At 43.3% G+C, this 26,182-nt stretch overlaps 1 protein-coding gene across 1 annotated transcript in view; it reads right to left on the bottom strand.

Annotated features, from left to right (window-relative positions):
• LOC145345354 (protein eyes shut homolog) overlaps window positions 1–26,182 on the bottom strand; it is a 308,622-nt gene that overhangs the window by 272,388 nt on the left and 10,052 nt on the right. The window contains exon 2 of the mRNA XM_080193170.1: window positions 5,605–5,793. Within this exon, the coding sequence (XP_080049296.1) occupies window positions 5,605–5,722 (118 nt within the window). The 5' untranslated portion in view covers window positions 5,723–5,793. The remainder of the gene's footprint in view (window positions 1–5,604; window positions 5,794–26,182) is intronic.

Here is a 26,182-nt window from a genome sequence, read left to right as displayed (position 1 = left end):
CAATATGTTGAGGAACCAACTAGAGAACAGGCCATTCTTGACAGGGTATTGTGTGATGAGAAAGGAATAATTGGCTATCTAATTGTGTGAGATTCCTTGGGGATGAGTGACTATGACGTGATGGAATCTTTCAGATTGAAGTAGTTGATTCTGAGACTAATCTTAATAAAGGAAACTACGAGGATTAGAGGCATGAGCTTGCTGTGACAATTGAGAAACATTACTTGAGGGATGATGGCGGATCAGTAATGGAAACATTCAAGGAACACATGGTGAACTGCAATAATTTTTTATTCCTGTCTGGTGTAAAAGTAAAACTGGAAAGGTGGCTGAACCATGGCTTACAAGGGAAATTAGAGATAGTATTAGATCCAAGGGAGAGGCAGACAAATTGGCCAAGAACAACAATAGATCTCAGTAGTGGGGCACCACAGAGATCAGTGCTGGGACCTCAGCTTTCATGATATATATTAATAATTTAGATGATGGAACTAAATGCAATATTTCCAATTTGAAGATGACACAAAACCAGGTGGGAGAGTGAGCTGAGAGGAGGATGCAGAGTTCCTTCAGTGTAATTTGAACAAGTTGAGTAGATGGGCAAATAATTGACAGATGGAGTATAATTTGGATAAATGTGAGGTTATCCACTACACAAAAATGGGAAAGCAGATTACTATCTGCTACAAAATAGGAAAGGGAAATGTGCAATGAGACCTGGGTATCTTTATACAGCAATCACTGAGGATAAGCATTTACCTTCTGTAAAAAGGTATGTTGTGTGTTGGCCTTCATGGTGAGAGGATTTGAGTGTGGGAGCAGGGATATCTTAATGCAATTATACAGGGCCTTGGTGAGGCCATACCTGGAATACTGTGCACAGTTTTGGTCTCCTCATCTGAGGAAGGATGTTCTTGCTCTAGAGGATATGTAGAGAAGTAGGTTCACCAGACTGATTTTTGGGACGACAGGACTGAGGTATGAGGAGCGATAGAGTCAACTGGGAGTATATTCACTCGAGTTCAGAAGAATGTGTGGGAATCTCATAGAAAATATAAATTCTAACAGGACTGGACAGGGCAAATAGATGTTTCTATCAGGTGAAGGATTCCTGTACCAAATTTGACTGCATAATTTCAAACAATAGATAGTATTAGCCAAGATGGACGCTGTGTAAAAAGCTGTATTCAGTGGTTTTATCCGATGCAAGGAATACAATCCAATGTGGTACCAGAACCCTGGAAATAGGGTTCAAGCAGATCAGTCTGACAAAATCCTTTTAGTTCTTCTTATAGATCTTCATATAGTGATTAAAATAAAATAAACAATCCTGTATCTCAGCAGAAACAAAATGTACACTTTAGAACATAGAACATAGAACATAGAACATTACAGCGCAGAACAGGCCCTTCGGCCCACGATGTTGCGCCGACCAGTTACAAAAACAATGACCCACTAGCCTATACCAATCCCTTTTCGTCCATAAACCTATCCAGAGATCTCTTAAACGCCCCCAAACTAGACAATTGGTACAAGCTGTGCCAAAATAAATTTGTAAAACTGAATTCATCCTAATGTTTCATGGCAAATCCAACTGCAAATATGCCAGGTACTCATTTTTAATATACAGTTGCTATAAATGTTTATCTTTTCAGATAGTTTGATCATGAAACAGCAGCAATTTGTGTTAATGTGGTGTCTCTAACGTGGTTTGGGGATGTGATATTAGGAAGTACAGAGCTTCAAAACAATACAAAGAACAAAGAACAAAATCAGCCCGGGAAACAGGCCCTTCGGCCCAACGAGCCCGCGCCGCCATCCCAACACCACCAGTCCCCCCCTCCACCCAATGGGGTGTTATTTACAACAACAACTTTACGTTGTTATTTACAAGTATGTGAGCTCTTCCATCTCTCTTCTTCCCAAACTAGGATGTATGATACAATACATTAATACAACAGAGTCTCACTAGAGCTGATAAGAATTAATGCTTCCCCATTAAACTGAACATCCCAACAAGTTCAAAACAAATTCACATGGACAAGAATCAATAAATTAGTCACTAATAATCAGTCAAATGATCTGGAGGTTGTCGCTCTCAGAACAGTTAACGGCAAACCTGTAGCATCTACCCCTGTTGTTTGTAGTATATGGAAATGATCTGGAGGAAAATGTGGGTAGTTTGCTTTGCTTTTGTTTATTCGTGTCACAAGAAGACTTAGTTTAACACTGCAATGAAGTTACTGTAAAAATCCCATAGTCACCACACTCTAGCACCTGTTTGAGTACACTGAGGGTTAGCATGGTCAGTGCACCTAACCAGCAAGTCTTGCAGACTGTGGGAGAAAACCAGCGCACCTGAAGGAACCCCACGCAGACACGGATCGAATGTACAGGCTCCGCACAGTAACCCAAGCCAGGAATTGAACCCAAGCCTGTGTCTCTGTGAGGCAACAGTGGTAAACACTGTGTCACCCTATTACTAAGTTTACGAATGACACCAAGATTGGCGGAGTTGCTGACAATGCCGCAGATTGTCAGAGGATATAACAGGATAAAGATTGGAGACTTGGACATAGAAATGGCAGATGGAGTTTAGTCCGATCAAATGCAAAGTGATGCACTTTGGAGGATCAAATTCAGGTGTGGGTAATACTGTAAATGGCAGAACCTTTAGGAACATTAACATACACAGGGATCTGGGCATGCAGATCCATAGTTCCCTAAAAATGGCAACAGAGGTGGCCAAGGTGATTAAGAAAGCATATGGCATGCTTGCCTTCATTGGCCAGGGCATTGAGTACAAGAGTTGGCAAATCGTGTTGCAAGGATTAGAACGGAGTTGAGGAGGAACTTCTTCACTCAAAGGGTGGTGAATCTCTGGAATTCTCTGCCCGTTGAAGTGGTGGAGGCTGCCTCGCTAAATATTTTTAAGACGCGGGTTGATGGGTTTTTGATAAGAGAGGAGATTAAGGGTTATGGGGAGAGGGCGGGAAGGTGGAACTGAGCCACGACAGATCAGCCATGATCTTATTGAATGGCGGGGCAGGCTCGAAGGGCTAGATGGCCTACTCCTGCTCCTATTTCTTATGTTCTTAAGGAGCCGCTGGACACTATTCTCTGACAACTCTCTGGTGGAAGCAGAGACTGCCCAGCGCGAAATGTTATTGCTGCAGGATAGAATGAAGAGGCCATCCCACCAAACAAGAAAGGCCTGGACAGAAGTGGCTGTCCAGGTGAGTGGGCATGATTGTAATGTGCCGAATTTGGATCCACTGCCGAAAACAGTTCAATGATCTTCTGTAAGGGTAAGTAATAACCAGGCATAGAACTGAGTATCGATATCTTGATGGGTGGGCATAAGTCACGGCATTCAGAGGTGAGAGATGCAAGGGGAACATATCCCTCTGCATGAAAAGGCTAGATGATTTGGTTGTTCACTTGCTGTATGTGGAAAGGTGAGGAATCCCAGTCTGGTGAGTACTTGAAGGGGTAGGTTTGCGAGGCTGGAATGGTGCAGGAGGTAAAGGCCAGAGTAACAAATGCATTCGTTCACATTCAGAAGACGAGAAGACACAGCACTCTGGAGTGCACATTATCAAATGGCGGGGCGCCCAACATCCTGATCCTGCCCATGCTTGAGATGGCTGCCCTAGACTGGGAAGGCAAGTGAAGAGCAAGGTGAGATATTGGTGAGGCAGGGTTGTCGGAGGATGGCAAAGATCCAGTGGGCAGATGAAAGAGGGGGGGAATGTAAAAGTGGGGCTGGGTTGTGGCATTTCTTTGTGATCGGACAAATCCAGAGTCCCCATAAACTGGCCACTGACAGTGCCTCTTGAGGCTGTTTAAACGAACTACCATCTTGTTTACACAGCCAATTAGTCAGAATGTTCTTATCTGTATCTCCCTCAGAAACACCATCCTCAAGATACGCCGATGCACTTGTGTCACAAACGCTTTTCGCGCAGGTACAGAGACTCTGGTGGGCTATAGTGTATCACTCTGATGAGGGCATCACACTCACTGAAGTACCTGCCAGGGGCAGAGATTGCCTGTGGTGCCAGCAGTTGGAACACTGCAGGAGACTAGGACCACGCTGAGTCTGAGGCAGATGGCGAGCCTTTGGAGTTGTCTGCCAGGTGGAAGATGCTGGATGTCCAGTGGGATGCATGGGATGATTTGGTGGAGATCTCTGAGGGTCTACATGCTGCTATGAAAAGTGCCGACAAAGCTTGAACATTGCATTGACCCCGGGTACTGAGCACACAACATTCTCCATTGAGAGAGTGGCAACTCCCATGGAGAGAAAATTCTTGAAGTAGCATCAGGCATTCTTAGGGTTGCACTACGACCGACAAGCTCACACACACGGTCGTTGCCTCCTGTGAGGGGTGGATGAGGTGGCGAGTCTCTCTGCTTAGTGCCCATCCATTATTGGTGAGCAGGGAGGTCAAACGTATCTCACACTGGCGGATAGGACAGGGTGGGCATGGGCAAGTTCAAAGCAACATGACCACAGGATGCGTTTTCATGGGTGACTTTTGCTCATTTCATCAAAATCATGTTTTGTTTCTTGTAACTGTGCTGACATTTTACATTCTGTTCTATTATCAAGTTCGCTAAAGATATGAATAAGTATTGTGTTGCAATGAGCTTCATAGGTACTGGCCTTGCAGTGCCTTGTGAGAGACAGCAGGAGCAGCAGACTTTATTACAGAGATAGTGAGATGACACTGGGGTCATAGCATTTTATTGTCTGTGACCCCAGGAGGCAGTGCCCTTGCACTGAGATGGAAGACAAGACTTGCAGCCTAGCTGAAGATGCATTGAATCAAGGTCTCCTGGCCTCCTGTCCCTTCCAGCCCGCTCTCCCTCCTCAGAGGAGATTTTCCCAGCAGTATGAAAGATGGCAGTGCCTTGTGTCCTGAAGGCTGCAATGGGTAGAAATGCTCCAATAGAGTTTGCAAGAAACATGTCCTTTTTCCTCTTCAAAGAGACTCTGTGGCCCTGAGATATTGTCTTTGTACAAATAAGCTGAATTCTTCTGAAGTCCCAGTGAAGGTGCAAGTTGCATTTTGAGTCCAGTGTGCAATACCATTATTTTAAAAGCAAGAGTGCTTTCAATACAAATATTTTTTCTGTCATGTCCATCAAGAGAAAAGTCATAACAACAAAAAAAGTACCACTCCCAGAGGGCATCAGGAGACAGCAGGCAATGTATTAAAAAAGCACAAAGTATCCTTCTGCAGATCTAAATAAACTGTAGTTTTAAAAATTAAATAACACAGATTATTAAAGCTCCACGCAAATTTATTGATACACTGTTGCTTTGAAAGTTTGAAAATCTTTCAAACTCTAAATGTTTATTTCATCACTGCTTAATTCTAACTGATCACAAAAGCATTCCTTGAAATTAAGTCCCTACGTAACATGTCAAAAGTAAAATTTAATCACTTAAGCATTGAAATGCTTCATCAGTTGAGCCATATGAACACAGAAAGGATTCCTATTTACAGCAAGTAGTCTTTCATTAGAAATGCTGCCCAACCCATGTGGTTAATAATTAAAGAAGATACTATATTAGGAACCATCGGGTAATTGTACCTGCTTCACAATTTTCTCCTCTTTGCGATGATGAGCAGTGACATGTCACTTTCCCAATATCCAAATCCTCACAGGTCGCCCCACTCGGGCAGGGATCATCCGCACAAGACACCATCATTGCTGTGGAGACGGTTGTCAGGGAGATGGCAGGGGCATGTAGAGAGGAGGGAGTAATTGATGACCAGGCATCTGGAACAAAAGAAAAGTGAGTTAGGTGTCAAACACGACAGCACAAAGAAATGGGACCTGCCATCAAACAATGTCGCATTGTAAAATCGCTAAACGGAAACATATTTTAGGATGATATATCTGTGAGGAAATATAATAAAAATGAATAGCCTCTTGTGAGTTCCTCTATTAATCATTATATCCTGTCTCTGACTTACAGTCATCTTCATTTGAGTGATTTATCACAAGATGGAAAGAATATTGCAGCAAAATGAGAACAGATTAGATTAAATTAGCTTTCTTGCTGCTTGTGGTTTTGGATATCTTTCTTCACAAAGCAATTATAGGTAAATATTAGAAATCCATATATAAATGTTCTCTTCTATTTATACATAATTGCTGCAAATGTGCACCAGTAAAAATCCAGACAAGGTTGAAAGCAACTTCCGAGAACAGCTGGCAGGAATGAGAGGGAAGAGATTATTTTTCTTGCAAGGACAGTGAACGAAGCAGATAAACTCAATCATTATAAAACAAAATCAGTTCCACGTTTGTGAATCCTTCATCCATGAAACATGAAACAGCTTGATTGATCAGACCTAGTCATCCCATTTCTATTAACCTTATGATTGATAATTCAGAAGAATACATAAATATTACATGAAGAAATGAGGAGTGTCGGGTAGATAAGTGCATTGGGATGGGATGAGGCAGGGGTAGAATGGTCCAAAAAGGACGGCAATGTGGAAAGGATGAGTGGGAAAGGGGAGAAGATACCCATGACATGGAAAGCACAATGCTGCCAGGTGTGAGGAGATGCGCTCACCCTGTTCCATGCGGAAAAATGGAAAGCAGCTTAGCTGGTACACCTTCTGCAGATGTTCCGCTGGCATTGCATGTCAAACACTGGACTGTTTATTAAAATCTCATCATGGCCAGATTCACTTTATCCTCACTAACTTCCGACCCTTTGACAAGCGGTTGTCCTATTTTGTGTGAAAATTGATAATTGAGTTTACCAACATGTCTGCTTCAAGAGTTAATTCAATGAATGTGAATCATAGAATCCCCACAGTGCAGAAGGAGGCCATTCGGCCCACTGAATCTGCACCTACCACAATCCTACCCGGACCCTATTCCTGTGACCCTGCATATTTACCCTGTTAATTCCCCTTACAGTAGGGTCAATTTAGCATAGCCAATCAGCCTAGCCCGCACATCTTTGTACTGTGGGAGGAAACCCACGTAGACACGGGCAGAATGTGCACACTCCACACAATCACCCGAGGCCATAATTGAACCCGGATCCCTGGCGATGTGAGGCAGCAGTGTAAACCACTGTGCCACTGTATTGTATTGATTCTTATAGTGAACTACTATATGACGGGATGGTTGCGCTATCAGCTACCTGGACCTGCCTAGAATGCTCTGGCATTCACTCCCTAAACCTCGCAACATCTCTCCCTTCCCTTTGTACATTCTTTGGGTGTGGGCTTCTCTTGCTAGGCCAGCATTTGTTCCCCATCCTCCATTGCTCTGAAAAGATGGGAGTGAGGCACACTTTTGAACCGTGGCTGCTCATGTGGTGTTGGTACACTCAAAGTGTTATTAGCAAGGGAGCTCCAGGATCTTGTCCCAGTGACAGTGAAGGAAAGATGATATATTTCCAAGTCAGAATGGTGTGTGGCTTGGTGGGAAGCTTTCAGGTGGTGATGTTCCCATGTGTCTGCTGCCCTTGTCCTTCTAGATGGTAGAGGTCATTGGTTTCTAAGATGCTGTCAAAGAAGCCTTGGTAAGTTGCTACAGTGTGTTTTGTAGATGGTACACATTGCTGCCACCTTGCATGGGTGATGTGTTTAAGGTGGTGGATGTAGTGCCAATCAAGAGGCTGCTTTGATACAAAAACAGAAAATGTTGGAAAATCTCAGCAGGTCTGACGGCATCTGTGGGGCGATTCTATTCTCTCCCTGCAAATGCTGCTAATTCTGCTGAGATTTTCCAGCATTTTCTATTTTTGTTTCAGATTCCACAAATCTGCAGTATTTTGCTTTTATGTAAGTGGCTCCTTTGCCCCGGATGGTTTTGAGCTTTTTGAATGCTGTTGGTCTCATCCAAACAAGTGAAGAATATTCAATCGTATTGCTGACTTACGGTTGACAGGCCTTGCGAAATCAGGAGGTGAGTTATTTGCCACAGGATTCTGGTCTTAGTCCTGGAGCTACAGTATTTATGTGGCTCCTTTACTCTCTCTCTTCTTAGGTTGTTCCTTAAAATCTGCCACTTTGACCATGCTTTCAGCCATTTTGACCTCCTCACGGTACTCAAGGAGCAGGATTTCTCGGCTGTGCTCACCACAAGATCGGAAAATCCCACCCGAGGTCAACAGGTATTGTATGCTACGATTCCCATGGTGGACGGGATGGGAAAATCCAACTCAATATCTCAGAATAGAAACATAAGAAACAGGAACAATTGTAGGCCGTAGAGCAGCTTGGGTCTGCTTCACCTTTCAACAAGAATATGACTGATCTACCATCTCAACTGTACTTCCCAGCATTATCCCCAAATCCCTTAATTTCATTAATATCCAAAATCATGCATCAGTGAAGAACGTTGAAGTTTTGCAATATTAATGCAAGTTACTGTTGTTGCTTCATCTCAAAAGAGATGTCAGCTGCCACCAGCACATGTAGCAATTTTCAGCACATACTCCCCCATCACGGAAAATAAGTGGATTCCTCAGGTACACCAGCCTCAGGCAGGCAGAAACAATACACGACTTAACTTGCCTTCAGCTGTCACAACAGTATCATTGTTTTCAAATTTATTAACAGTAAATTGTCACAAAGAAAATACAGCTGGCAAAAAGAAATCTAATTTTGAATTCAGAACATTACCAACATAATTTCCTGGCGATTACAATGTATAAATTTATTGGCCTTATATTATTCCACCTTCAAATATTTTTGCAATACCTGCCGACCCTCCTTTTCGGTCACAGGATACTATACTTGCATTAGCAGTCATCCTCAATTTTTCACGCTACAAATGCATGTTTGACTTCACTTATAACTGGGTGCAAGGGATCAAACAGATAAAAGAGGCTGTGTTGCGAATTTGCAATGTGGAGATGCTGGCATTGGACTGGGGTAAACACAGTAAGGAGTCTCGCAACACCAGGCTAAAGTCCAACAGGTTTATTTGGTAGTAAACACCACTAGCTTTCGGAGCGCTGCTCCTTCGTCTGGTGAATAGACAGTTCTAATCACAAACAGGTTATATAAAGGCACACACAGTTTACAGAATAGTGATTAGAATGTGAGTCTTTACAGCTAATCTGCTATGCAAGTCTTGAAGGTCAGACAATGTGAGTGGAGATAGCATTAGGAATAGGTTACAGAGATGTGTATTGTCTCCAGACAGGACAGCAAGTGAGATGTTGCAAGTTCAGGCAAGTCATGGGGATTACAGATAGTGCAACATGAACCCAAGATCCTGTTTGAGACCGTCCTCATGTGTGCGGAACTTGGCTATCAGTTTCTGCTCAGCGACTCTGCGCTGTCGTATGTAGTGAAGGCCACCTTGGAGAACGTTTACCCGAAGATCAGAGGCCGAATGCCCGTGACCGCTGAAATGTTTGCCAACAGGAAGGGAACAGTCTTGCCTGGTGATTGTCGAGTGGTGTTCATTCATTGTTGTCTTTGCGTCTGCAGGGTCTCCCCAATGTACCATGCCTCGGGACATCCTTTCCTGCAGTATATCGGGTAGACAACGTTGGCCGAGTTATAAGAGTATACGCCGTATATCTTGTGGATGGTATTCTCATGTGAGATGAGGGCATCCATGTCGATGATCCGGCATGTCTTGCAGAGGTTGCTGTGGCAGGGTTGTGTGGTGTTGTGGTCACGGTTCTCCTGAAGGCTGGGTAGTTTGCTGTGGACAATGGTCTGTTTGAGGTTGTGTGGTTGTTTGAACGCAAGAAGTGGGGATGTGGGGGTGGCCTTGGTGAGATGTTCGTCTTCATCAATGATGTGTTGAAGACTCCGGAGAAGATGTCGTAGCTTCTACGCTTCGGGGAAGGAAGTACTGGACGATGAAGGGTACTCTGTCCACCATGACCCCATGTTTGTCTTCTGAGGAGGTCGGTGTGGTTTATCGCTGTGGCGCATTGGAACTGTCCATCGATGAGTTGAGCGCCATATCCTGCTCTTATGATGGCATCTTTCAGCGTCTCGAGGTATCTGTGGCGATCCTCTTCATCTGAGCAGATCCTGTGTAAACGGAGGGCTTGTCCATAGGGGATGGCTTCTTTAACACGTTTAGGGTAGAATCTGGAGAAGTGGAGCATCGTGAGTTTATCTGTGGGCTTGCAGTGCAGTGAGGTGCTGAGGTGACTGTCCTCAATGGAGATGCGTGTGTCCAAGAATGCAACCGATTCTGGAGAATAGTCCGTGGTGAGTCTGCTGGTGGGATGGAACTTGTTGCTGTCATCAAATAGTAGTCTGGTGGGGGAGTGGGGTGGGGGATCTGCAGGCGATCAGTGAGGGGGGAGGGAGCAGGGGGTCATGATCAGTCTGGGTAGTGGGGGGTTGGATAAGGGGGACAGTTTGGGGGCCATCACAGTAAGAAGTTTCATATCACCCGATTAAATTCCAACATGTTTATTTGGTAGCATACACCACTAGCTTTTGTCACTTGTTGGACTTTAACCTGGTGTTGTGAGACTTTTTACTGTACTTGCATTATTATTCCAGTTTTAATACAGGAAACGGTTCCAGGTCAAACTAGCATATCCTTCCCAGAGTACAAACTATTACTTTCTTCCAGTTACTGGAGTACAATATCCAGCTATTGTTTGCTATGAGGAGAGATTAAATGAACTGGAATTTTTCTCCCTGCGAAGATGGAGGCAGAGGGAAGACATCGGAAGCTTTTTCCCAGGACAGAAATGACAATTATAAGGTTCAATGAAAGTGGGGAAAGGTTCAGTAGAGATGTGCAAGGGATTTTTTTTTATATATATCTGGAAGCTTTGAAAACCCTGTCTGATGATTCCCCCTGTTGAGACATTGGTTTCAAATGGGGGAAACAATACTGCTTCTCTGGAGGGCTAAAAAGGCGCAAGGGTCAGGGATAAACAACTGAAATAACCTTTGGGGATGGGCAATGCACTGGCTGTTAGTGTAATCATGATGTGGGTATGCCGGCGTTGGACTGGTGTAAACACAGTAAAAAGTCTGACACAGTAAAAAGTAAACACAGTAAAAAGTCAAGGGACTAACCCCGAAAGCTTGTGAGTATATTATCAAATAAATAGGTTGGACTAAAACCTGGTGTTGTCAGACTTTTTACTGTGTTAGTGTAATGGCAGCATGTTTGCCTGGGCTTGATGAATATTCATAATGCCAAACCTTTCACCCTATGTTAGCGCGAGTGGGCGAACACAACCACTAGGGACTCAGGGTCAGGTTCAACAGTTTTATTTTTACGTCAACGGAGGTGCAGCCAGGGCATACAGAACTGTCCCGAAAGCACTCTAAAGACCCGCCACAGTTATACCTGAACTTCGATACATTGCACAATTCAAATGCGAATGTTTTGTTTACAGTATTCAACTCTGACCATTCTGTTTCGATGTCTTCAAGTATTGTAACGATGTTTTTAAGCGTGTGTTAATTGTTTCTCTCTGATGGGTTTGTCATTGGTCTAGAATCTCCGGGGTTTGAACAATGGATGTTTGACTGACTTTAGGAAGTCTCTGAGGCCAGGGATGCTTCCTTAGTTATGTTAATTCTTAGGTGTCTCCATAGAGTTTTACTTGATTAGGTTTGTGGTGCTGATTAGATGGGGGTGAAGTTTTTAATTTAGTTCCTGTAGGTGCCATCCTGTCCGGTTCCCTTTGTGTGCTAGCCCTCATTCGCAATCTAAAAGCATGTCCTTGCCTGTTAGTCTGTGTCTGTTCCCTTGTGACCTTTAGTGGGGAGGCCCTGAGTGCAGCTTTAGTCTGCTTCCATGTTGTGTACCCAATTTCAGAAAACTTGTTGTCCGATAACACCTTATTTCCTGCTCTGCCTTACATAGGGCTACACAACACCGAGATCAATTCTATCTCGAGTACTGAGTTCAGCTCTACTTAACTGGATGGATATACTGGATTTGGAATAGCACAATGCAGATTTACTAGCGAGGCCTCAAAGTCAAATCACAAGGACTGGCTGCATACATTAGGCTCATAACCCCTTGACCTTGGAACATTAAAGAGTGATCTAAATTAGTTGTTTAGGATAACTAATCAATTTGATAGGAAGAATTTTGTTTTCCTTTTATTCTTTCATGGGGTGTGGATGTCGCTGGCAAGGCCAGCATTTGTTGCCTACCCCAGACTGCCCTCGAACTGAATGGCTTCCCAGGCCATTTCAGAGTGCAGTTAAGAGTCAACCACATTGCTGTGAGTCTGGAGTCACATGCAGGCCTGGACTGGGTAAGGAGGGCAGATTTCTTTCCCTAAAGGACATTAGTGAATCACATTGGCCTTTATCATAATTAATGATAGTTTTATGGTCACCATTTAGTAAGACTGCTTTATATTCCGGATTTTATTAATTGAATTTAAATTCCACAAGCTGCCAAGGTGAGATTTGAACCTGTGTTGCTTAAGCATGAGCCTGGGTCGCTAGGTTACTGGAACTAGCCCAATTTCATTAATATTTTGCAACCCAATTTTTCCTCTAGTGGGAGGAATGTAAAACAAGGGGGTTAATTTTTAAAATAGGATCATGCTGTTTGGGGATAACACGTGGAAACACTTTGTTGCATAAAGCTTGGAAAAATCTGGATTAAAATTTTCAAAACAGGGACTGAGGACTTTTTGCTGAGTAAAGGTGGTTACGGAACAAGAGCAGGTAGATGGAGTTAAGATACAGAGCAGCCATGATCTAATTTAGTGGCCAAAACAGGTCTCTGGAGCTGAATGACCTCCTCCCATTCCCGTATTCCTACTAATAGAGATTCCTGAATTAGGCTTTTGTGTTTGATTCGTTTCTTCACGTGGTATCTCACATCATTATATTTTCATCATCTGAAGCATTTATTAGTGTTTATTAACAGGGGGGTTTGAGTTTAAGAGCTGTGGGGTTATGCTGCAACTGTACCGGACGTTGGTGAGACCACATTTGGAATATTGTGTTCAGTTCTGGTCACCTCACTATAAGAAAGAGGTGGAGGCATTGGAGAGAGTGCAGAGAAGATTTACCAGGATGTGGACTGGTTTGGAGGGTAGGTCTTATGAGGAAAAGTTGAGGGAGCTGGGGCTTTTCTCTTTGGAGCGGAGGAGGATGAGAGGCAAATTAATAGAGGTTTATAAGATGATGAGAGGGATTGATAGAGTGGACATGCAGAGACTATTTCCTCGGGTGGATGTAGCTGTTACCAGGGAGGCATAACTATAAAGTTCATGGTGGGAGATATAGGAGGGATGTCCAAGGTAGATTCTTTACACAGAGTGGTTGGGGTGTGGAATAGACTACCTGCTGTGATAGTGGAGTCGGAGACTTTAGGAACTTTCAAGCGGTTATTGGATAGGCACATGGAGCACTCCAGAATGTAGTTGAGGCCAAAACATTGTGTGATTTCAAAAGTAAATTAGATGTAACTCTTAGGGCTAACGGGATCAAGGAGGATATAGGGGAAAACAAGAGCAAGATATTGAATTCAGTGATCAGCCATGATAAAAATTAGTAACTTCAGAGTGTGGACTGGGCCTCTCAATGGGACAGGTAGTGAGAGCAGCAAAGAGGAGAAATCGGGGGAAGGATTGTTCACAGTGTGGCCAACTCTCGAAATGAGGACGAACAAAAGAAAAGACTGCTGAACTGATCACACTGACTTTCCCACAATTTACCTCTTTCTCTTTGTGTCCATACTACCACATTTCCTTGGGCATATTTAGTAAGTTATGAATGAAGAGCCACCACTCTATTCATCCATCCAATGCACCTCTGATGAAATTCTGTTTTTTTCCATATATAGAGATAGGAAGTGTAAATGTACACCTCCTAGTTATTTAAAGAAACCATGTTAGTATTTCAGTAAATTGATTAAAGAAAGACCAATGCTTTAAATAAGCAAACAAACGTTGTGGTTTTAAAGCTAATTATCGTACTGCAGTCATTATTTTTCTGCTTAGTTGCCTTTTCTCACAACTTGTATATACTAATCATGTTTCTGTAGAATTTACTATCTTTGATAATTACTTTGGCAAGATATATTCAGTTTTAAATGGCATATCGGAAGTATAAACATTCTCTGCCGTATATTTTAAAGATAAATGCATTTTATTACTCCAAAATTGCTAACACTTGTAATTTCATTATCGATTTATTGATTATGCATCATTGTTTTAAGGATCAAGCTTTGTGAGGTGAAAGATTTTCTTCTCTCTCCAGCTTTTTTCCCAGTGAATTTTACACATTAAAATTATCATTGTAAAATCACTAAATCATAAAGTTAATTGTAAGTACTGGCAGTGCTGGGAATATTTTTTTCCGCCTCACTTACTGTGAATCTGGGAAAAACACATCTAGTTTAGTAGAGATCAGGCGTCTCAAATGATGTGAAATCATGTGGTTTACTAACCTCGTGGACATTTACTATATGCGATTAAAATGTATATAAATATATAGCTTCCCGAAATAAACACATGAAATTGTTTACGTGCTTTCTTGTGTTAGTATTGTGCAGAACCTCTAACTGGCTAAAAAATTCAGTTCGTAAAAATAAATTAGGCAGTCAGGTGATTAAAGCTTCAATCGATTTTCATTGCAAATTTCCTCTAATTGTAAATTTAGTTTTATAATATTAATATTCAATTTAAAATCCTTTGGATGAGAAGTTAAAGCAAGGCTTTATCTTCCCCCTAGGTTGGATGTAAAAGTCCTCATGGCATTTCTACAGACTTTCACCGGTTTATGGGCCAATATTTATCACTGATACTTAAAAAGAGATTTACCCAGTCAGTATCTCATTGCAGTTTGGGACTTTGCTGTATTCTGATTGACTACCATATTTCCTAGGAGGCCATATTGGATGACGGGTAACCCTAATGGCATGTAAGTGCTGATGGCTAGGCCGACATTTATTGCTTATCCCTAATTGCCCTTTGGGAGGCTGTTGTGAGATACTTTCTTGCACCACTAGCGTAAGTACACCCATGGTGCTGTTAGGAAGGATGTTAATCATGCCCAGTGATTGCAACTTCATCCAATATCAGCATTCATGGCATTCCCAGCAAAGAGTAGTAACTGCCCTTTAAAAAAAAATCAGTGTTTTGGTCATGTTGGTACTATCTGGGAGCGATTCACAGACACTGACTTTCCTGATCAATGTGCGCGCACACGCACAGAATCTCACGGTGAAAAGGAAACCCTGCAACAACATGAGAAACATCTGACCTACCTACCTAATCCTGTTTACCAAGGCCATAGCCTTGAATGTTATGACCTGCCAAATACTCTTTCAGGTATTTTTTAAATGATGTGAGGCAACCCGCCTCTGCCTCTCTCCCAGATAGTGCATTCCAGACCATCACCACCCTCTGGGTAAAAAAAGTGAAAAGATTTTCCTCACATCCCATCAAACCTCCTGCCCTTCACCTTGAACCCATATCCTCTCGTGACTGACCCATCAACAAAGGGGAACAGATGCTCCTTATCACTCAATCTTATAAAGCTCAGTTAGGTAGCCCCTCAGTCTCCTCTGCTCCAACAAAAACAGCTCAAGTCTATCTAACCCCTCTTCATAACTTAAATTCTCTATCCCAGGCAACATCCAGGTCTTCTGCAGTTCAACCACATTCTTCCTACGATGCAGCTCAGCGCTTGGCAAGACATAAAAGCCAAGTGCTGGTAAACGGAATTAGGTGGGAGGTCAAGTGTTTCTCACGTGTCAGTGAAGACCCAATGGGCTGAAGAGTCTCTTCTGCATTGTATGATTCAATGATACTGCACTGCATTTTGTTCAATGACATCCCTCGTTAAAAGAAGCTTATTGGAAGTTGTAATAGTTCTGCCAAAAGGAAGAGCCACATCTACTGCTTACAGCCTATCGTCTGTACCAGGGGACCTACTGTAACAGTCCAGGTTGAAACAATGAGCTTTAACCTCTCTGCTGCTTGCTCAATAAGGGAGTTTATACTCCACGAAGTCCATGGAAAGATCTACTGCCAAATTCCCTTGTCCTTCGTGGCCATTATAACAGAAGTCAAGATATTCTTCAATGAATCATGTTTCACCTGTGGTTTTAGTTCCACTGTTCTTCCTCTATAAATACTTTGTTGAGAATGCTGTCCTCATGTAACTACAAGCCACTGAAACAGAGGTAATGCTAGAAAGAATTTCTCAGCATTTAAGAAAAATCTTTCAAGAGTAAGGCTGCAGTTTCTATTGAAGTCTGAATTTATATAATCCCAATCATGACTTGAGAACATCCAAAAGCATTTCCCACCAATGTAACTGTTGCCCTAATATAATAATCAATTTGAACATAAGAACATAAGAAATAGGAGCAGGAGTAGGCCATCTAGCCCTTCGAGCCTGCCCCGCCATTCAATAAGATCATGGCTGATCTGTTGTGGCTCAGTTCCACTTTCCCGCCCTCTCCCCATAACCCTTAATCCCCTCTCTTATCAAGAACCCATCAACCCGCTTCTTAAAAATATTTAGCGAGGCAGCCTCCACCACTTCAACGGGCAGAGAATTCCAGAGATTCACCACCCTTTGAGTGAAGAAGTTCCTCCTCAACTCCGTTCTAAACCGCCTCCCCTTTATCTTGATATTTTATCTTATATCTTATCTTGATATCTTTATCTTATATTTGCACAAAGTCCAGGCTGGAAAAATTGAGGGATAAACATTGGCAGGGTATCGGGTGAGCTTTCTTGCTCCTTTCCATAAAGTACTACGGCAAGGATGGAGTGGAAGTGGTCAGAAGTTTTAAATTTCTAGGTGTCTAGATTGCCAACAACCTGTCCTGGTCCCTCCACACCAATATTTTAGATAAGAAAGCCCACCAACACCTCTGCTTTCTCAGAAGACAAAGGAAATTTGGCACGTCTGCTACGATGCACCTTGTGCACATCAATATTTATTTTGCCTCTTTCCTAACTTCAGGACATAATGCATTTTACATCTATCAGGAAAACAGATAGTTTTAAGGGATTTATATTTGTATTACTAATTATTAAATATAAGGTGTAGATTTAAATGGGTTTAATTTAGTGGTTCTGTGCAAGAGGAGTAAAACTCTAGTCAGATTCATGTTAGTAAAGGTGTCTGTATATGTGAGGGTTTTGTCAGCTCAAACTGTGTTTAGAGAGGGTTCTGGCATGACAAGTAAACAAACTTGGAGAAATCAAAGGTTACCAGCAACTAAGTACACCTTTACGGTAGGAAGGTTTTTTTGCATTCAGTGTTGGTTAAACTAATAGCAGCTGGTGACAGGCAACTAAAGAGGGAAAATGTTTCTCAGCTCTGCTAGAAGAAAAGTTATACAATAGAGAAATGGTTAAAAAAGCAGTCATGATGTGGAGATGCCAGCATTGGACTGGGGTAAACACAGTCAGAAGTCTCACAACACCAGGTTAAAGTCCAACAAGTTTTAGCCTGGTGTTGTGAGACTTCTTACTAAGAAAACAGTGCCAGGAAGCTTAAAGAATAGCTTGTTAAGGGAACTAGAGAAGTAAAGATAAGCTTTCAAGAAGTTTGAAATAAAGGAACAGAGAAAACTAGAACAGAACATAATACAGTTTAAAAGCTGAAAAGAAGTTAACTCATGAGAGGCCAAGAAGATATTTGGAGTGGCTCTAAGGTTTGTAGATTTTACTAGCTTGTGAGACATCATTTGAAATAATTGTGGAAATTGGTGGGCTGGATGTCAGAGTTTGTATAACAGCAGTTAAGATGAAGAAAGCCTGGAAGAAGAAATGGAAAACTTATCAAAACAGTTGAGTGGAAGCTTTGTTTGAAAGGATATTTAGAAAACCTGGAGCTGGATGCTTAATAAAAACAGCTGACGTAAAGCATTGGTTGGAAGAAGATTTTAAAGCCTGTCTTTTAGAAAGTGGAATTTGAAAACACTCATGTAACAATAATCTAGAGGGATTTTGAGAAGAAACCCATGGAAGGTCAGTTGAATGGCATCGTCATTTTGTTTGGAATGGGGTGTTATTCTTGGAAACTGCGTACACTTGTGAAGCTAAGGGGAAGTAAAGGAGTGATGCATTGGAGTCAAACATTTCATGTTTAATAAATGTTTTTTTTTCTTGTTGATCAGAACTAATTAGCTGTCTTCTGAATCTGTTCCTCTACCTTTTCTTTAAAGCCTAAAATATCTCCTGAGCCAGGACCTCTCGTCCAGCAGTAACACTAACTGGGATCTTAACACATTAAAGTTCAATTTTGGGATGTGGGCATTGCTGGCTGGGGAAGCATTTAAGCATCCCTAACTGCCCTCCATTTCAGAGACTTTAGAGTTAACCATAGTCCTGTGATCTGGAGTCACATGTAGGCCAGACCAAGTAAGGATGGCAGATATTCCTCCAGAAAGGATATCATTGAACCAGATGTCATGGTTTCATTCATCATTAGATTTTTAATTCCAGATTTTTTCTCTTGAATTCAAATTTCATAAGAACATAAGAAATAGGAGCAGGAGTAGGCCATCTAGCCCTTCGAGCCTGCCCCGCCATTCAATAAGATCATGGCTGATCTGAAGTGGATCAGTTCCACTTTCCCACTTTCTTCCCATAACCCTTAATTCCCTTATCTATCAGAAACCTATCTACCTGTGACTTAAATATATTCAGCGAGGTAGCTTCCACCACTTCAATGGGCAGAGCATTCCAGAGACCCACCATCCTTTGAGTAAAGAAGTTCCTCCTCAACTCTGATCTAAACTGCCCACCCCCCCACCCCTGCTTATTTTGAGGCTGTGCCCTCTAGTTCTGCTATCCTTTCTAAGTGGGAAGAATCTCTCTACCTCTACCCTATCTATCTCCTTCGTTATCTTATCTTATATGTCTCTATAATTTCACCCACACCCGTGGTGGAATTTGATTATGTGTCCCCAGATTTGTTCTGGGTCTCTGGATGACTAGTCCAGAATCAATACCACTCACCCACTGTCTCCTCTTGTGCCATGTAAGAAACACAGCAGCCAATTTGCACACAGCAAGCTCCCACAAATAACAACATGGTAATGAGCAGATAATCTATTTTAGTGATGTTTGCTAAATAATACGTACTGACCAGGCCACTGGTGACAGCTTCCCTTCTCTTCTACCAAACCTTTTACCTATGTGATCTTTTACCTTTCCTTGAGCTGGCCGATGCAGCTTCAGTTTAGCGCCTGATCCACGGGACAAATTCTTTGATAGCGCAACACTCCCCAAGTCAGCCTAGATTTTCAAACCTGAGCAGTCGGACTTGAATCCAAAATTTCTGACTCAGGGGATGGAAGTTTTACCCCCTGAGTTGTGGCTACTACTCACGGATGGTGCATGTAAATTCAAAAGTCCCTAATATTTGGTAAATTACTTTTGAAATGTCTTTTCATGAAAAAAGGCTGGTTTTCTGAAAATTTACCGACGCTTCAGTCCATCATCCCAACTTTCAAACTCAAATCACATTTCCAGGCTGCATACGTTCCAAAAAAGCAAAGCAATCAAAGAAAAGATAGATAAAATTTAACAGCTTTAAATCCACAGCTCTGGTTTAATCAGTGCTGAATTGTGGAATAATGACAGGTACAGCTTAGTCCCCAGAGGAGATACCATTAGAAGACAGCTGAATTATAATTGTGAGGCCCTGGACACCACCAATTTACTTATCTTCGGATGCACCTGAAGACATATCTGGAAATGCATGAGCAACCCTTTGAGAAACCTACAGTCAGAATCAGGAAATGATTCCATGACTGGCAAAATTGAAGAGGAAAATGAACCATAAAAATAACGTCTTGTGATGGTAGCTGATGAAGCACAGAATCGAGAATGCTGCATGAGTTAACATGGTTAGAAAAAAACAGATGACAACAGACTGATTCTACAAAGAAGCAGCCTGCATTGGTAGACTTGCCGAGGTCTTGAAGGATGGGGTCTGAGGTGACAGTGCAGGGCTATGAGCAGATGGGGAGAGAAACATAGAACATAGAACATTACAGCTCAGTACAGGCCCTTCGGCCCTCAATGTTGTGCCGAGCTATGTCCAATCCCAAGATCAAGCTATCCCACTCCCTATCATTCTAGTGTGCTCCATGTGCCTATCTAATAACCGCTTGAAAGTTCCTAAAGTGTCCGACTCCACTATCACAGCAGGCAGTGTATTCCACACCCCAACCACTCTCTGAGTAAAGAATCTACCTCGGACATCCCTCCTAATATCTCCCACCATGAAGCTTATAGTTATGCCCCCTAGTAACAGCTACATCCACCCAAGGAAATAGTCTCTGCACGTCCAGTCTATCTATACCCCTCATCATCTTATAAACTTCTATTAAGTCACCTCTCATCCTCATCTTTTCCAAAGAGAAAAGCCCCAGCTCCCTCAACCTTTCGTCATAAGACCTACCCTCCAAACCAGGCAGAATCCTGTACTCTCTCCAATGCTTCCACATCCTTCTTATAGTGAGGTGATCAGAACTGAACACAACATTCCAAATGTAGTCTCACCAACATCCAGTATAGTTGCAGCATAACCCCACTGCTCTTAAACTCAAACACCTGTTAATAAACGCTAACACACTATAAGCCTTCTTCACGGCTCTATCCACTTGAGTGGCAACCTTCAGAGATCTGTGGATATGAACCCGCAGCTCTCTCTGTTCCTCCACATTCCTCAGAACCCTACTGTTGCCCCTGTAATCCACATTCAAGTTTGTCCTACCAAAATTAATCACTTCACACTTACCAGGGTTAAACTTTATCTGCCACTTTTTGGCCCAGATCTACATCATATCAATGTCTCTTTGCAGTCTGCAAGAGCTCTCCACCTCATCCACTACTCCACCAATCTTGGTGTCATCAGCAAATTTACTAACCCATCCTTCAGCCCCTTCTTGAGGCTGAAGGGCCTCTTTCTGCACTGTAGGGTTCTATGATTCTTCTAAGTCATTGATAAAAATCACAAATAGCAGAGGACCCAGCACTGACCCCTGTGGTACACTGCTGGTAACTGGTCTCCAGTCTGAAACTTTTCCATCCACCACCACTCTCTGTCTTCTATGAAACAGCCAGTTACTTATCCAATTTCCTTCTATCCCACACCTCCTTATCTTCTTCATGAGCCAACCATGAGGAACCTTATCAAACACTTTACTAAAATCCATGTATACGACATCAGCTGCTCTACCTTCATCCACACACTTAGTTATCTCCTCAAAGAATTCAATCAAATTTGTGAGGCAGGACCTACCCCTCACGGAACTGTGCTGACTATCCCAGGTTAAACTGCATCTTTCCAAATGGTCATAAATCCGATCCCTCAGGACCCTTTCCACTAACTTACTGACCACTGAAGTAAGACTAAATGGCCTATAATTGCCAGGGTCATTCCTATTTCCTTTCTTGAAGAGAGGAACAAAATTTTCCACTCTCCAGTCCTCTGGCACAATCCCCATAGACGGTGAGGACCCAAAGATCAAAGCTAAAGGCGCTGCAATCTCATTTCTTGCCTCCCAAAGTATCCTAGATGTATCCCATCTGGCCCAGGGGACTTATCCACCTTCAGGTCTTTCAAAATTGCTAATATATCTTCCCTCAGAACACCTACCTCCTCCATCCTATCAGCCTGTATCATGCACTCATCCTTAAAAACATGGCCTCTCTCCTTAGTGAACACTGAAGAAAAGTATTCATTCAACACCTCACTTATCTCTTCTGACTCCATGCACAAGTTCCTACTATTATCCTTGACTAGCCCTAACCTCACCCTGGTCATTCTTTTACTTTTTACATAGGAGTAAAAATCCTTGGGGTTTTCTTTTATCAGGATCAAAGTTTATTGGGAGCAGACAGGAATGTGGAATTAGAAACACAAACTGATCAGCCACGATCATATTGAATGGCAGAGCAGGCTCGAGATGCCAAATGGCCTATCTTACACCTGTTTTATACAGTCGTATTTCAAATTGGCGATCATTAGACCATCACTAGCCAAGGGAATTAAAGGATATGGATGGAGTTAGGGTGCAGATCAATCATAACTTCACTGAGTGGTGAAGGAGGCCCAAGTGCCTGATTGGCCTTCTCCAGTTTCTGTGTACCTTCAATTCTAGAAGCTGAGGTTTGAAACTTCTGAAACGGTGTCTGACCTTTTTAATATTTATCAGCTATCTCCATGGATAACATCTGATTCCCTGCTGCAAAGGTTACCCTGGGATAAAGAGAAGCTGAGGGCAGGGAAATCCATGATTGTGTTCTCGTGCAAGCATGGACATTCCACTCGCTCGCCAACCTCCGCTTGCGTGAAGGAGAGAAATCCAGGATGAATTCGCTAAACAGCGGCCAGCTCCTGTTGAGTGAGGAAGGACAAGAAGATGGTGGATCTTCTTCAGTGTCATCATGGGACTTACCTGTAGGAGATAAAGGGGCAGTGGCACAGTGGTTAGTGCTGCTGCCTCACAGCTCCAGGGACCTGGCTTTGATTCCCGGCTTGGGTCACTGGCTGGGCAGCGTTTGCATAGACAGTGTCTGCGTTGGTTTCCTCTGGGTGCTCTGGTTTCCTCCCATGGTCCAAAAGACATGCTGGTCAGGTGGATTGGTCAGACTAAATTCTCCCTCAGTATACCCAAACAGGTGCCGGAGTGTGGCAACTCGGGGATTTTCACAGTAACTTCATTGCAGTATTAATGTAAGCCTGCATGTAACACTAATAAATAAAGAGGAATCAGCAGGAGTGAGCAAGCTGCTCATTAGCAGGATCAAGCACAGAACTAAGAGAAAAAGAAGTTGTGAAGAAGAGTCACACAGACTTGAAGCTTTAACTCCATTTCTCTGTCTGCCAGACCTGTTGAGATTTTCCAGCGTTTTCTTGTTTTTATTTCAGATCGCCAGGGTCCGCAGCGTTTTGCTTCTAAGATAAAGCTGGAGTCTAATTGAGCTGAAGCAATTTATCCTGTGCATCGGAGACATCGTCATTATTAGAAAAAGGAATAAAAGATTAGATTAGATGCATTGATCTGAAGAGGCGCCAGTCTGTGACGACAAGGGGATTTTCACAGTAACCTCATTGCAGTATTGATGTAAGCCTTATTTGTGATGAATAAATAAACTTTAACTTTAAAAAAGATGTCAGACTGGTTTGTAACCGAGAGGAGTGACGGTGAGGCAGATTCATTGAAGGCACAGTTAAACTGTGGTAACATTGGTATTTAATAAATGCTTTTCAAGGTGTCTCCTGATCCCTGCAGAGTCACTGGGAAAGAATACAAGGACTGATGGAGACATGCTCGCCCTGACAATGAAGAGCGACTGATAACCATACACTATACCAACAGGCATGTCCTGGGGAAGGTTGGTCGCTGCATTCTGCTTCTGGGTGATGCATTGCTGGCTATTTCACTGCATGTGGAGGTCATCAGAAAGTGCTGGTTGAATAACTCTGTTATTTCAGGAGCTTTTTTTTTAAATAAAGGAATTGGGGTGCTGGTGGAGTGGGTCTATTTTCCTTTGGTCTGGTTTTTAAGATTACAGCAAATCGTACTGCGAACAGAAAGTATTAGTTCTCTCATTGGTAAAAAGGGACTGCAGGATCAGGAATTGGTTAGCAGATAGGAGACAGAGGGTGGTGGTTGATGGTAATTATTCATCATGGAGTGCGGTTACGAGTGGTGTGCCTCAGGGATCTGTTTTGGGGCCACTGCTGTTTGTAATCTTTATTAATGATCTGGATGAGGGTATAGTTGGGTGGATTAGTAAGTTTGCTGATGACACCAAAGTCGGAGGTGTGGTAGATTGTGAGGAAGGGTGTCGAAGTTTGCAGGGTGACTTGGACAGGTTGCAGAGCTGGGCCGCGAGGTGGCGGATGGAGTTTAATGCGGAGAAGTGTGAGGTAATCCATTTCGGTAGGAATAACAGATGTGTTGAGTATAGGGCTAACGGGAGGACTTTGAATAGAGTGGAGGAGCAGAGGGATCTAGGTGTATGTGTACATAGATCCCTGAAAGTTGGGAATCAAGTAGATAAGGTTGTTAAGAAGGCGTACGGTGTCTTGGCGTTTATTGGTAGGGGGATTGAATTTAGGAGTCGCAGCGTCATGTTGCAACTGTACACAACTCTGGTGCGGCCGCACTTGGAGTACTGTGTGCAGTTCTGGTCCCCACATTACAGGAAGGATGTGGAGGCTTTGGAGAGGGTGCAGAGGAGGTTTACCAGGATGTTGCCTGGTATGCAGGGGAGGTCCTATGAGGAGAGACTGAGGGATTTGGGGTTGTTTTCACTGGAAAGAAGGCGGCTAAGAGGGGATCTTATAGAAACATATAAGATGATTAGAGGTTTAGATAGGGTGGATGGTGATAGCCTGTTTCCTCGGATGGATAAATCTAGCACGAGGGGGCATGGCTTTAAATTAAGGGGGGGTAGTTATAGGACAGATGTCAAGGGCAGGTTCTTTACCCAGAGGGTGGTGAGGGACTGGAATGCCCTGCCTGCTGCAGTTGTAAATGCGCCTAGTTTGGGGGCGTTTAAGAGATTGGTGGATAGGTTTATGGACGAAAAGGGATTGGTTTAGATTAGTGGGTCAATGTTTTTTTTTAAAAATAAGACTGGTCGGCGCAACATTGTGGGCCGAAGGGCCTGTTCCGCGCTGTAATGTTCTATGTTCTATGTTCTATAAATCCTGCTCAGTAAAACATTATTGTTACTAGAGAGGCGGTGCTCAACAGACTGGAGGGGCTGATTGTGGACAAGTCCCCAGGACCGGATGGAATGCATCCGAGGGTTCTGAAAGAAATGGCGGAGGTGATAGTGGATGCCTTGGTGGTTATTTTCCAGACGTCGCTGGATTCCGGGGAAGTGCCGGAAGATTGGAAAGCGGCTAATGTTATGCCGTTGTTTAAGAAGGGTGCCAGGCAAAAGGCAGGGAATTATAGGCCGGTTAGTTTAACGTCTGTTGTAGGTAAAGTGTTAGAACCCGTCATCAAGGAGGAAATAGCGAGGCATCTTGAGGGGAATTGCTTGATAGAGCAGACGCAGCACAGTTTTGTTAAAGGGAAGTCGTGTCTGACGAATTTACTGGAGTTCTATGTGGATGTGCCTAGGGCGGTGGATAGAGGAGTGCCGGTGGATGTGGTCTTTCTTGATTTTCAGAAGGCGTTTGACAAGGTACCTCACAAGAGGTTATTACAGAAGGTCAGGGGGCATGGAGTTGGGGGTAGGGTGTTAGCGTGGATAGAGGATTGGTTGTCAAATAGGAGGCAGAGAGTGGGGGTCAATGGGTGCTATTCGGATTGGCGGTTGGTGACTAGTGGAGTGCCCCAGGGGTCGGTGCTGGGGCCTCAGCTATTTACCATTTATATAGATGATCTGGAGGAGGGAACCGAGTGTATGGTGTCGAAATTTGCTGATGACACCAAGATTGGTGGAATGGCAAATTGCGCGGAGGGTGTGGAGAGTCTGCAGAAGGATCTAGATAGGCTGGGCGAATGGGCCAGGAACTGGCAAATGGAATTTAATGTTGGCAAGTGCGAGGTGGTCCACTTTGGTAGGAATAATGGTAGGAAGGATTATTACTTACTTGGCGAAAAACTGCAGCAGGCGACGGTGCAGAGGGACCTCGGGGTCCTTGTGCATGAGTCGCAAAAACCCAGCTTGCAGGTGCAGCAGGTGGTCAGGAAGGCGAATGGGATGCTGGCCTTCATAGTGAGGGGGATTGAATATAAAAGTAGGGAGGTCTTGCTGCGGCTGTATAGGGCATTGGTGAGGCCGCAGCTGGAGTACTGTGTGCAGTTTTGGGCGCCGTACTTACGCAAGGATATTTTGGCCTTGGAGGGAGTGCAGAGGAGGTTTACTAGGCTGATGCCGGAGTTGAGGGGGTTGAGCTATGAGGAGAGGCTGAATAAACTAGGCTTGTACTCGTTAGAGTTTAGAAGAATGAGGGGAGATCTCATTGAGACGTATAAGATGATGAATGGGATGGATAGGATAGAGGTGGAGAGACTCTTCCCGCTCAGAAAGGACAGTAGGACTAGGGGGCACAGCCTCAAGATAAAGGGAGGGTGGTTTAGAACGGAGTTGAGGAAGAACTTCTTCACTCAAAGGGTGGTGAATCTCTGGAATTCTCTGCCTGTTGAAGTAGTGGAGGCTGCCTCGCTAAATATTTTTAAGACGCGGGTTGATGGGTTTTTGATAAGCGAGGGGATT

This window comes from Carcharhinus amblyrhynchos, chromosome 7 (genome assembly GCF_965287045.1).
Source record: "Carcharhinus amblyrhynchos chromosome 7, sCarAmb.v2.hapA, whole genome shotgun sequence".
NCBI lineage: Eukaryota > Metazoa > Chordata > Chondrichthyes > Carcharhiniformes > Carcharhinidae > Carcharhinus > Carcharhinus amblyrhynchos.
This window is presented reverse-complemented; position numbering and strand designations above follow the sequence as displayed.